Source organism: Rhincodon typus, chromosome 17 (genome assembly GCF_021869965.1).
Source record: "Rhincodon typus isolate 14 chromosome 17, sRhiTyp1.1, whole genome shotgun sequence".
Classification (NCBI taxonomy): Eukaryota; Metazoa; Chordata; class Chondrichthyes; order Orectolobiformes; family Rhincodontidae; genus Rhincodon; species Rhincodon typus.
In genome coordinates this window covers 7,715,522-7,728,936 of record NC_063348.1, presented here as the reverse complement: position 1 = coordinate 7,728,936, position 13,415 = coordinate 7,715,522, and the positions used below count along the sequence as shown (strand labels likewise).

The 13,415-nt window shown below is 41.1% G+C and overlaps 1 protein-coding gene across 1 annotated transcript in view; it reads left to right on the top strand.

Annotated features, from left to right (window-relative positions):
- Window positions 1-13,415, top strand: part of trpm5 (transient receptor potential cation channel, subfamily M, member 5) — a 70,528-nt gene that overhangs the window by 36,297 nt on the left and 20,816 nt on the right. The window contains exons 13-16 of the mRNA XM_048607002.1: window positions 1,079-1,174; window positions 4,614-4,872; window positions 7,095-7,213; window positions 11,113-11,245. Coding sequence (XP_048462959.1) covers window positions 1,079-1,174; window positions 4,614-4,872; window positions 7,095-7,213; window positions 11,113-11,245 — 607 coding nt within the window. The remainder of the gene's footprint in view (window positions 1-1,078; window positions 1,175-4,613; window positions 4,873-7,094; window positions 7,214-11,112; window positions 11,246-13,415) is intronic.

Below are 13,415 nucleotides of genomic sequence, written 5' to 3'. Positions count from 1 at the left end.
GAGGGTGGAATCAGTCCCAGGTCCCTGCTGCCAAGAGACAGGAGTGCTAACCACTGAGCCACTTTTTTTTAAAAAAAAAGTGTCACTTTTGCTATTTTCTAATCTCCCAATACTCTTCTAGTACCTAAGGAATTTCAGAGGAATGTAGCAAAGTATTTGTGCTGCTACTTTTAAGACAAGAGGATACAGGCCATCAGTCCTGGGGACCTGTCAGTCTTTCGGTTTAATAATTTTTCCCATCACAGTCTACCTTGTGATGGAGACTACGGGTAGTTGTCCTATAACACAATAGTTGCATTCTATGTGACCTCACACTGTAGAAAATTGTGCTATAGAAAATTACCATAGAAAACCACATCGTAGGGAAATTGCTGTAGAAAATTGTTACACGTACAGTAGAAAGTTCACATTATCCAAACAGCGTTCATTATTCTTCAATCATGTTACAACCAATTCGCGTTAACAAAACATGAATTATAGCAGAAGTACTTGGTAATTGTTTGAATTCATCCCACCCCTCCATCACGTCTCAATCTGCAGTTATCTTTGGGAAGTTTTCTGAGTCTTTGATCATGAAGACAGACAAATACTTGTTCAAAGCCTCTGCCATTTCTTTATATTCCATTATCTTTTTCTCAGCTCACTCTGTAGAAGATCAACAACAGCTTCAGCTACTCTTCCCCTGTTCACAATCTTGTAAATACTTGCATTTTGAACTTTGTCAAGCTTCTTGAGTGTTGTTGGAGCTGCAGGTCAGTGGAGCATATTCCATCACACTCCTGACTTGCTCTGTTAAAGACCATGAATATGTTTTGCGAAGTCAGGAAGTGTTGCATAATTTCCAGCCTCTAACTGCTTCTGTGCCATGTATACAGAGTAATCCTTTGTAAAATTTTCACTAATGTAGCACCCTCCAGGACTGTAGGATGTTCCAAAGAGATTTGCATTCAAAGGAGAACTTTCAGAAATGAGAGCACAGTAGGGAATGCAGCAAACAATTTACACAGCAAGCTCCTGCAAACGGACAAAATAAATGACTGTATGCTCCTCTGAATGTGTCTTTCTTGTTTCCTTTCAGTGCACATTTCCCATCCATAGGTAAATCTGAACAATTGAAAGAACTGGACAGCTTGGACACTGAGAAGTCTTTCCTGCTCCCCGATGAGGCAAACAGGTTTGTCTCCTCAAATCTTTTGTTGGAAAGAAGGTTTAATAGTGGGGGCAGAGCCAGAAGAGCTCAAATGGTATAAACGATTGACTAATGGGGTCAAAAGTACTAACATTTATTGTGCAAGCAATAAATCTCCTCTAGGGAAGAAGATTAGTCTCTGAATGTAAGGGCTTAGTTCAACAGAAGTAACTTGGCATTATATAGTGCTTCATCGTACCCTCAGGGTACACCGAAGTGATTTGAGACCAGTCACCACAAAGAATATTAAACCACTGAGAAAGAATACGTTCGGGCCATGGGTAGGAAGCGAAAAATTTCAAAATTACTTTTATCCATTTGTGGGAATGTGGGCTTCACTGCTTGGACTAGAAATTATTGTCCATCTGTAATTTCCTCGGACGTTGATGGTGAACTGCCTTCTTGAACCATTGTGGTCCACTTCATTGAGGGTCACTCACAATGCTTTTAGGGAGGAAATTCCAGAATTTTAACCCAGCAGTGTTGAAGAGACGGTGATAGATTTCCAAACCAAGATGGTAAGTGGCTTGGAGGGGACCTTGCAGGTGGAGGCCCTTCCACATATTTGCTGCCCGAGATGGTCATGGTTCTGAGTTTGTAAGGTGTTGTCTAAAGAGCCATGGTGAATTCCTCAAACATGGCACCAATCTCCAATGAACCCAGCTGTATTAGGTTGCCAATGAGCAATCTGCTAACCAGAAACTATTTAATCAAGCCCCATCCCACCAATACAAAAGTGCCCCTCTCCATCCCACCCACCCCACCTGCCCAAGGATAGTTGTTTCATCTTTGTCTGCATTTGGTGCTGATTTAGTCCTGCAGCCTGCTTCAGAATATACCTCCGTGACTGACCGCCAAGCCAGTCAATAGCTGACCCCTTGGTGCGAAAACTGCTGATACAAAACCCAATGTCAAATCTCTCCTCTTTCTACCACACTTCTACCATTTATATGCCCTAAAAGACTTCTGGAGTCCCCTCATGTTAGCTGCCACTCTCTTCTCATACTCTCTCCTTGCTTCTCTTTTTTTTTCTTTTCATATTTGCTCTGAACCTTCTGCATTCAGCTTGGTATCAAATTGAATTAAATTAAACTGTGTCAAGTGGCAATGATGGACAACTGCTCCAATAATGGCTAAACATAGCCAGAAAAATGTGAATCAGTTTGTGCGTGGATATTCAGTTGAGGTCTTTGATTTCACCAGTTGGTACACTTGTAGTTGTTAGAACATCAGATAGATGCTGAAAGGCAACAGTTGGTTAATAGTGATATATATTTAGCTTAAATTTAATACAAAAGCAACTTTTGCTTCACGATATTTAAAAAAAAATAAAATGGACTGACGAGGATCTGACACGATTGGCTTTTCCAAATTGAATGCATTTTATTTTGTTTTGAAAAGCAGATTGGAGTCAGATGTCAGGTTCTTTTAATGTCAGTCAGGGTGCAGGATCAAGATGTTACTGTTTGCTGGTGTTGCCATCACCAAAAAAGCTGGTGAAATGCCGCAAACGGTAACCTTGCATCTCTCTCAGTATCCGAACAACAGGCAGGCTGATGGTGCAGCCTGTCCCTTGGCCACATCACACATCCAATCTCACCTAGATCCAAGCATTTGTCTAATCAGATTGGCAGCAATGGCAATGGAAGACAGGAACCTCAGGTGGTGATCACAGACTGAGAATGCTCCTGTGGGAAGATGTACAGCTGTGTGGAGAGAATCTAGTTTAAAATTTGAACCTGCACTGTGCGAATTACTCGGAAAAATTGTGCAGCAACTGTGAGACTAGATTGTAGTTTTGCAGTGATGTCCTCAAACCAATTTTGCTCAAGTCCTGTGCCTCATTAGAATGTTTGATTGTGGTGTCACTTTATCGCACAGTCAGTTGGTGTATGCAGTGTGTGTTCATGATACATAAAGCTAATTTGGTAATTTTTTTTAACAGAGTATTTGTATTTTGTCTATCCTGTTTCCATTTGTATTCATTTTAATATGTCAGCACTAGCAGGAACACAATGTTATTCTGACTTCACTTTACATTGACACCAGTAAGGCTGCAATGGCAGTGTACATATCTCGTTTCCAGGTGGGTTACTGAAGGTTGCATTATTCAGGGTGACCACCACAGGATCTGAGTGGTCTATAGCATTCGCTCAGAAATGATGACATTGCTTATGTGGGTTGAAATATTCTGCCATTAGCCTATGTTAAGTCTGTGAGTTCCTCATGATCTGTCTGCACAAACATCTTTGTCTGCATTTGATGCTGATATAAGCTTTGCTGCAGACTGACCTACTATACTTGATGGAATTGTAAACTGTAGAGGAACAAATATAATTAACTCTGTAGTTTCCAAGTAGGTTTTAGAGTACATAGCTCCAATGTATGTATTTCTATTGTCTTCAGTTAATGGTTATGCTTTTTAAAATAAGTTATCATCTGCATAAAATCACAATAAACAGTTTTGATTCTTAAGGCCTCACACAGAATTGCAAAATTAAGAGCTAATTGGTGTCCATTTTGGAGGGATTTTGGAGAGCCTCACATTATTACCAGGTACTCAGGTAGGAGAACTGAGTGAGTAGAGCAAGTGTTTGATTTGAAGCATCATCTTCTAACACAAACACTTCCTGTCTTCAATCGGCACTTCTTAGTCTATTACTAAGAATGTAGTGTAGCATGAACTTTTTTGCATACGGTGTGTCAGTCATTTCTTAAAAATGCACCATATTTTATAATTATAACTCTGAGAGGAGGCTGCATGCACAAGTTCATAGAAACAGCATTTGACATCGGAAGTGGTGAGGTTCCTGCCACTGATTTGTGCCTTCAGTGTTGAATAGCTGGAGGCAACGCGATGGACCTGGGGAAATTTAAGTAATTTTAATTGAAAAGAAAATCCTCCATTTTTAAGTTGAGGGGAGAGATATTTTAAAAAGACATGAGGCAAATGTTTTACACAAAGGTGGTTCATATTTGGAGTGCACTTCCTGAGGAAATGATGGATTTGCAACGTTTAAGAGACATTTAGATAGGTACATGAATAGTAAAGGTTTGGAGGAATATGGGCCAGGAGCAGACAGGTAGGACTAGTTTAGTCTGGGATTATGTTCAGCATGGACTGGTTGGACTGAAGGGTCTGTGTGACTCTGTGACTGTATCAATACTTTAAATACAGCCAACGAAAGCACTAAAAATAAGTTGCTAATGTTGAACCCACTAGTATATGATAAAATCACTTTTACAACTCCATACTGTGATTATCACCAACTAATGAACTCTGATGACACATTTCACCAGGCGAGTTAAGAGAGATTGGATTTTAATATTCTGAGATGTATCATTTTCAGGACCAAGATTATTTCTTTCACCTCTTTCACTCACGTTAAAAATTTTAACAAGCTCTTATTGTATCATTTGACAGCGATCATGAAGCAAAGGATAAAAAAAGACTTTGTGGAGGGAACCAACGGAGAGAATTTATTTTAAGAAGATGGAAGAAATTCTGGGGTGCTCCAGTCACTGTATTCCTGGGGAATGTGATCCTGTACTTTGCATTCCTGTCTCTCTTCGCATACATTTTGCTAGTGGATTTCAAGCCTCCTCCTCCAATTGGTCCTTCTATGGCAGAGATAACACTGTACTTCTGGGTTTTCACTCTGGCATTGGAGGAGCTGAGACAGGTGAGGACACCAGCTTTGTATTTGCAGGCCCAGAATTTTATTACCGAACCTTTGGAATGCAGCAAGGGGAGTGAAAAGTGTCTGTAAATTCACCTGATTAATACAGAAGGAGAAATTAGTGTTAAATACTTGCATACACAGATGCAGGGCTGTGGATGTCAAAAGGGATGGAATCTTTAGGAAATTCTTACCCTATAGGAGGATCAGACTAAAAAAAAAACCCCTGCATTTCTGTCCTTGCAAAAATGAAGAGTGTTGTGAGCAAGAGGTGCAATATTCAGTACGGTGGCTGTGTTTGGGAGTGATGCACTTCTGAACCATCGCAGACTAATGGAATGTCAGCCAGCTCCATTTGGTGAGTGTTGAGGCCCGCGATGTTATATGAATTTAGATCATCTCTTCAGGAATAGACAGAAAACTTTGAAGTACCCCTGATTTGGCACAAATTGGCATTAATTTGCTAACCTCATCCAAAATTTGGGGAAATAAAACAATAACTGATTTGGTAAATGGGAAAATGTCTCACCAGGCACAGTCGAGACTGATAGGGTTAGGAGTGAAGTACATATTGCCAGGTATAGTGGAGGGGATCATTACTCTGTCAATAATTTACCACTAAGTATACTGTCACCCAGTGTGCAAAAATGCTTCATTTTGTATCTGTTCTGGTTCATGTCAATACAGCCTTGCTAATGCGTTCACTGTGTGAATACAATCACACCATCTCCATCTTAGATCAATAAAAACCGCACCATTTTATCCATTTTCTGAATACTTGCACCTAATGTCAGTGTAAAATATGATAAAAGATCAAGTACTTGTATTATTTAAGTGATTTAGAAATAAATGTAATTATAATGTCTAACTTTCTGCAGATTATTTATTGGGAATTGAACCATGGTGAACAGAAACCAGAGTACACCAAGTGTGTGAAGTGTACTCCATGCTGATTTGCACATTGGCAATACTAATATTCATCTTGTTTATAACAGAGTATCGATGAGGTCACCATCAAATGTAACCAAAAGCATCAAAACACTAGTTTTCACTCAACTGCAGTAAAGTGCCCAATTCTGAACAACATAATTTAGGAAGGGTGCATGGTCACTGGTGAGGGGTGCAGACAAGGTTTAGGAGATCTGTTCCAGGAATGAGGGACTTCCATCACATGAATAGATCGGGCAATTTGGAGCTATTCAGAACAAACAGATGATTCGTGGGGGCACTTGATAAAGGAGTTCAAAGTCATGATGGTTTGAGACCGAGTAAATTTAAAGTAAAACAAAAATAATGCTGGCGATCACAATGGGTCAGGCAGCATCCATAGCGAGAGAGCAACCGAACATTTAGTCTAGATGACTCATCATCAGCATCCAAAGAGAGAGAGCAAGATAACGCTTCGAGTCTAGATGACTCTTCATTAGACTCCTCATCAGAGATGAAGAGTTATCTAGACTCTATGTTATCTTGCTCTCTCTCTTTGGATGCTGCCCGAGCTGCTGAGATCTCCAGCATTTTTTGTTTGCAGTTCAGATTCCAGCATCTGCAGTAATTTGCTCCTAGATGTGGAGGAACTGTTCCCACAGTTGACATAGCAAAAAGCTTTTGTGCTCCGAGCGGTTAGTATCTGGAATAGACTCCCACAAGAGTGCTGCAAGCCACAACTGAAATTGCTTTCGAAGGAAAGTAGCTAATTATTTGAATGGAAAAGATTTTCAGGGCTTAGCAGAAAGGTGGGTAAGTGCGACTCGCTGAGTTACTTTTGCAGTAATCTGCCATAAGACCCGATGGGCTGAATGGCTTTGTGCTGTACCTACCTTACCATTCTGGAAACCCATAAAAAGGTGCACCTGCTATACCAACAACAACTAAAGGATGGAGTCTGCCACTGACTTTTGAAATTAATTTTAAAACCCTTTCATTTGTGGGTGCCGTGCTCGCTGCACGACTGGAAGGTGTACTCATCTCAAGTCTGTAAATCAACAATACTTTCAAAGTAATTCCATAAGGCATTTTCACATACCATTACTTCCGAATGAATATTCAGTAATTTTCTCAAGGGCTTGCCAAAAAGAATACAGCAGTAACTGCTTTCAGCAAACTGTATTTGTGCACCTCCTCCTAAATGTGTTTGGAGTGCTCCAACACAAAAATAATTTGGTCACAATATAGCCCAGTTATGTCACGTCCTGACGATTCGCTCATTTTTCTTTCCTCTGCAGAGTTTTTTCACCGAAGGGAATACGAACATAGTGAAGAAATTTAAACTGTACGTGGAGGACTCCTGGAACAAGTGCGACATGGTGGCCTTAGTGCTGTTCATAATTGGAGTGACGTGCAGGTCAGTATGAGGGTTTCTGAAATAAGCCCCCTTCCAACAATAACGTGCCCATCTCAAGGTAGTAGCCCAAACCTCTTGCAGTGTTCTGCTATGCAGGAAAGCATGATTCATGAGAGTTTGTAACAGGAATATGGAAAGAGTTGGAAAGAAAGAAAAATAGAAAGAAGATGTGGGGAAGGAATTCAATTAGATTAAAGCAGAAGAGTCATGAATGCTGTAACATTCAATTTGAAACTTCCTTCTATCTGGTCTCACTCTGCATTGCTTTTGGTTTAATTTTATGAAGCTTAATTAACTTATGTTTAACTAAATGATCCAACATCTCTTGTATAGGGAATAATTTAAATACATCTCGTTTTATGTCTGAATTTGTTTACGTAGGAGATACACGGCTGGTTTTAATGGAGATTGTCAGCGTGCGCTACAGGATAGACAGACAGGCCCACATTATTGCAGTGATGTGGAATATTCCATTCCTGTTGGTGGGCCAACAGTGCCCTATAAAGTCAGTGTGGGAATGGGTTGACAAAGGGAAATTGCCCGCTGAAAATGCAGTCTCATAATCAAGCCATTTAAAGGTAATAAACAACACTGGGACTGGGGATTCTTGTGGCACAGTGGCAGTGTCCTGACCTCTGAGCAAGGAGGCCCAGATTCAATCGTCACCTGCTTAGAGGTGCATGATAACATCCCTGAACCAGATGATGAGTAAATGTTGATAACACTGGGGTTTAGAGGTGGATTCTCTCTCTCTTGCATTACAGTGTCTCCCAAAGGCAGGTCAGAAAATTCTGTTGGGTTTCCCAATTGTCTGTCAAGGATTCCCCTCTTTCGAAGGGACTAAGTGCCCAATCGATCAAAATTAGGCAGATGGGTGCCCATTGGCGTCCACTTCCCTCATCTTGTATCCAATTTCCCCCCACCCCACCTCCTACCAGGACCAGCAAGCCCTTCCCTCATGGGTGACACCCATCCTGCCCTCCCTCACCTGTAGCCTGTGTTGATCCTAGGCCCATGGCAGATACATTATCACCAGTAGCACTGACAGGAAACAGATGCTGCTAACCTCTGGTCAGCAGTTCACATGGAATGGGTTGGAGACACTGTGTTGGGTTGGGGGAAGTGGGGAGCAGTGGGGAGGTTGGGAAACGGAGGTATTTTCCTTCTGGGTTCCAGACAGGTACTTCTGTCTGCCAACAATTCTGGTTGGGACCCCACACTGGGAACACTTAAAGCAGCCCATAGTCTTCTCCTTCTGTGATTGAACCTTCAGACACTAAAGCAGTCTCTGACCCCATTCTAAAGAACTTTAATCTTCTCCACTTTGGTTACCAGGGTTTATAATGTTATGTATCTCTTCCAGCTACTTTGCAGATGAGAATAAGGTTAGATTCATCCCTCAGAACTTTTGGCTATATGGTTGGATTTGGTGGAGACTTCATGTTACACTTATAATTCATTGGTGCTGTTCCTTTTGGCTGTCACCACAGACTTCCAATTATTGTCTGACGCTTATCTCATGATGTATACAATTATAATTTACATACTCCTCATTATTTCTCTGAGCTTGGCTAGTTGTGGTCATTTATGTTCTAAATCTGCTGATATTTTTGTAATAGTTTGCTACCATCTTTCTGCTGAGCTGCAGCTCCTGGCCAATGATAAATAAATGAGCATTCAGACCATGATTCCCATCTCCCTGTCATTCTATTGCCTGCCACTGGGAGGGTGTTTGGGACCACTTTTAAGGTGAGTAGTATAAATGGGTGTTGGACAGATGCATTTCCAGTATTTAAAAATAATACTTCGTGACACTGTGGAACAACAATTTTCCTTCATCACTTCCTATGAACTAAATCACATTATAATAAAAGAAATTTGACAGTGTACACCAATTGGTTTACTATCAACACTCTAGACATAGGGATGTTTACCATACAAACCAGTTCTCTCTGACTGAAGGTGACTAATATTCTGATCGGATATATGTTTTGAGCTAAAAAAAAAATGAATTGAGTTCATTAAGCGAAACTAAATGGGAGGAAGGGATTTTATTATTACAGTAAAAGCCTGGCAACATGCTTGTAAATCTTTCCTGCACCCTTGCAAGCTTAACAGCATCTTCCCTTTAGCAGGGAGACTAGAATTGAATGCAGTATTCCAAAAGTGACCTAACCAATGTCCTATACAACTGCAACATGACCTCCCAACTTCTATACTCGGTGCACTGACCAATAAAGGCCAGCATACCAAACGCCTTCTTCACTATTCTGTCTACCTGCGACTCCATTTTCAAGGAACTATGAACCTGCATTCCAAGGTCACTTTGTTCAGCCACGCTCCTCCATTGAGTGTATAAGTCCTGATTTGCCTCATCAAAATGCAACACCTTACACTTCCTTACAAACCTGTTGTATCATTACTTCTCTTCAGTCCTGATGAATTGTTTCCTCTCTTTCTCCCCATAGATAATGCTTGACCTTCTGAGTTTTCCAAATGCCCCTCTCTCACTTGGAACACTGGGTTTATTCAGGATTTAGTTTTGATTTTCTGAGTGTTCCCACTTTCCTATCCTGGAAATGAGCTAAGGAAGACCTATCTGCCCTGTTCCTCTGCCAGTTATAAAGTCATGTGTGATTTGTCTTTTGTGCTTTCGCATTTGTTGTTATTCTCAGGAAAGTGTACTGACACCAGTGAAATGGAAAACTAGGTGGTGAATGGATGTCCTAATTAGCTATCGCCATTTTGTGCAAAGCCCAATTTTAGCCTGTTAAATTTCTCCCCAACTTAAATATGGAGAGTCATCTCATTACAATTGCACTAACAATTACACAGTTTTGCATTTTTTCGAAGTTAAAGGCTATGAATATCTCCCACATCTAAAACATGTTGCCCCATTTCTGCCCTGTCTTTTCCCTGTAGTTCTGTTTTAGGGGGTGGGTGGGGGAAGGTGGAAAAATATTGATCCATATGATTTTACTCCTTTTTTCATCTCTTTGACTATGCCTGACCACCACTGATACTTGAATATTTTTGTTGGTTAATAGAATTGCTCTGGTTCACAAGTGTGTGGTGCGTCATCACTTAAAATGAAGTGTTATATTCACTTTTCATTTTGTACCACCGCTACAATAAGTTTGTCCTGCGCTGTAACATAGCAGTAAGAAGAAAATAAGAATAAAGAGTGTGATTAAGCAATTTAGCCTCTCGATCCTGCTCCACTATTCAATACAATCGTGGTTGGTCTCTGCTTGACATCAACTCCACTTTCCTGCCTTCTATCCTTAACCATTTTAACCTGTTACTAATTAAATATCTTCCTTACATCTATTCAGTGTTCCAGAGTCCACCACACTTTGGGGTCATGAATTCATGACCTTTTGATAAAGTAATTTCTCCTCGTCTCTGTTTGTTTTAAATCTACCCCATCACCCTGAAACTATGATGTCATTCTAGATTTCGCCACAACGGGAAACATCCTTTCTTTGTCTACTTTGTTAATCCCTTTAGCAGCTTATATACCTCCATAAACAATACACAATGCAAAACTGCAAAACCCATCTTGGGGGAATTAGTCTTCCTGAATTCCTGGGTTGCATTGAAAAAAATCCGGCACAAACACGTACCCCGTATTCGGTTTGTTTTCCAACGTCGCTAATCATTCTCAAAGTTAAAACGGCATAAAATATCAATAGCTTTCTGGCCCACGGAATTTATCAAAACTTTTAAACTGATTCTGTCTATAGTAACGTCAAAACGAATCTAAATCTTTCAACATATTTCATCCATCTTCAGCCTTCTGACAATGAATTTGCCTGGAGGACCAATGCAGACGGAAACTATTCATCTATATTTTGCATGAACGGTCTTTTGTTAACTTGTGCTTGTTTCTGTTACAGAATGCTATCGGTCTCATATAATGCAGGCCGTACAACTCTGTGCCTGGACTTCATGGTGTTTGCTCTGCGGCTGATCCACATCTTTGCCATCAATAAACAGTTGGGTCCGAAGATTATCATTGTTGAACGAATGGTAGGTGTCTGTGATCATGGCAACATATTCAACCGGAATTAGAATCACAATGCCAAAGTATTTTCTTTACCCTTTCATTGACATTTATTTTGATTGTATTTTGTGATGATATGGGCGCTCAGGCCGAACTCCAATAATGTTGCAGTGTACAAAATGTGCTACAATGCCATGGAGAGCGGAATGATTTTTGCACAGTGCTACGTTCAATGATTGCAGCTGCAGGGAAGGTGATGGCCCAATGGTATTATTGCTGGCCTGTTAATTTAGAGACCCAGGTAATGTTCTGGGGACCCAGGTTCGAATCCTACCATGGCAGATGGTGGAATTTGAATTTAATAAAAATCTAGAAGTAAGAGTCTAATGATGACCATGAATTTATTTTCATTTGTCAGAAAACCCGTCTGGTTCACTAATGTCCTTTTGCGAAGGAAACTGCCATCCTTACCTGGTCTGGACTATGTGACTCCAGACCCATAGAAATGTGGTTGACTCTTAACTGCCCACAGGGCAGCTGGTGTGGGCAATTAATGCTGGCCTGGCTAGTGCTGCCCACATCCTGTGAATGAACTTTTAAAAATGCCACTCGAGAAAATGGCCTCCAAGCTCCTGATTCTGCAGAGCGAAAATTAAATCGGCTGAGATTTGGCCTGTTGACCCCTGCTGAGAAGTGTGAATGACTGCTGAATAACTGAAGGAATAAGTTTGACTGCCAGCTCACACTCCCTCTCCCAGCACGTTTAAATAGATCACTTTCCATGATTAAGCTTGAGGGCTGACCATTTGGAAATGTGCCCCAAGTAGGAATCCGTTGCATATTCAACAATGGGGAAGTATTTTTCTTGAAGTGAATCGAGTGATGTCTTATGAAATTGTTGAACTTTGTCCAATTTAGCTACTTCAGGGTTGAAGAATGCACGTTAAATCATGATCAAAAGATGGCATAAACTGCCATGTGTTTCCCTTAATCATTGCCAGTAGTGGGCAATGAGATACCAGATCTTGCTCACTGGTGTTAGTTATTATTCCTGGGAACTTAAATCTGACCTGGTTCCATAGCGATCATCTTAGGAGAGGTGCTCCAATGGACGTGTGAAGTTGTAAAACACAACATCCGCGTAGCTACTATAATTTAGTATTTGTATTATGTCTTCAACAAAGTCCCAAGGTGTTCCACAGGAGCATTATACAAAATAACACTTGAGACCAAGTCACATAAGTGACCAAATGAGATGGACAAATGATCCAAAGCTCGATTCATAGAATCCCTACAGTGTGGAAGCAGGCCATTCGGCCCATCAAGTCCACACCGACCCTCAAAGCATCCCACTCAGACCCAACCCCCTACCCTATCCTGTAACCCTGCATTACCCATGGCTAATCCACCTATCCTGCACATCCCTGGACACTACCGGCAATTTAGTGTGGCCAATCCATCTAACGTGCACATCTTTGGACTATGGGAGGAAACCAGAGCACCCGGAGGAAACCCATGCAGACACAGGGAGAATGTGCAGACTCCACACAGACTATAAGAGGTTGGTTATATATCTTTAAAAGAGAGGGAATTCCAGAGCTTGAGGCCTTAGTAGCTGGAAGCATGATCACGGATGGAATTGTGATGTGGGTCTGGGAAAGGTTGTGGTGAAGCCATGGTGAGATTTGAAAATCAAGGATGAACAAGAATTGCAAAATCAAGGTATTGCTCAATCGGGAGCCATTGTAGGCTAGTGAGTGCAGGAACAATAGGTGAATGAACAGTGCATTAGGAGATAGGCAGTAGAGTTTTGAATAACACCTTTAATGAACGGGAAGGGGGTGTATTGAAACAGTTGCATCTAAATGTGACAAAAACATGAATGATGGCTTCACCAAATGTGTTGAGGAATGATAATGATGAATTTGGAAATAGGGAATCATTATGATGGTGTGGATGTGTGGGTGATAGCTCAGTTTGAACTCAAATATAGTATTAAGGCTGTGAATAGACCAAGGATAGTAAGAACTGCCGATGCTGGAGTCAGAGATAACACATTGTGGAGCTGAAGGAACACAGCAGGCCAGGCAGCATCAGAGGAGCAGGAAAGACTTTTTATGAAGAAGGGTCCTGACCCGAAATCTCAGCTTTCCTGCTCCTCTGATGCAGTCTGACCTGCTGCGTTCCTCCAGCTCC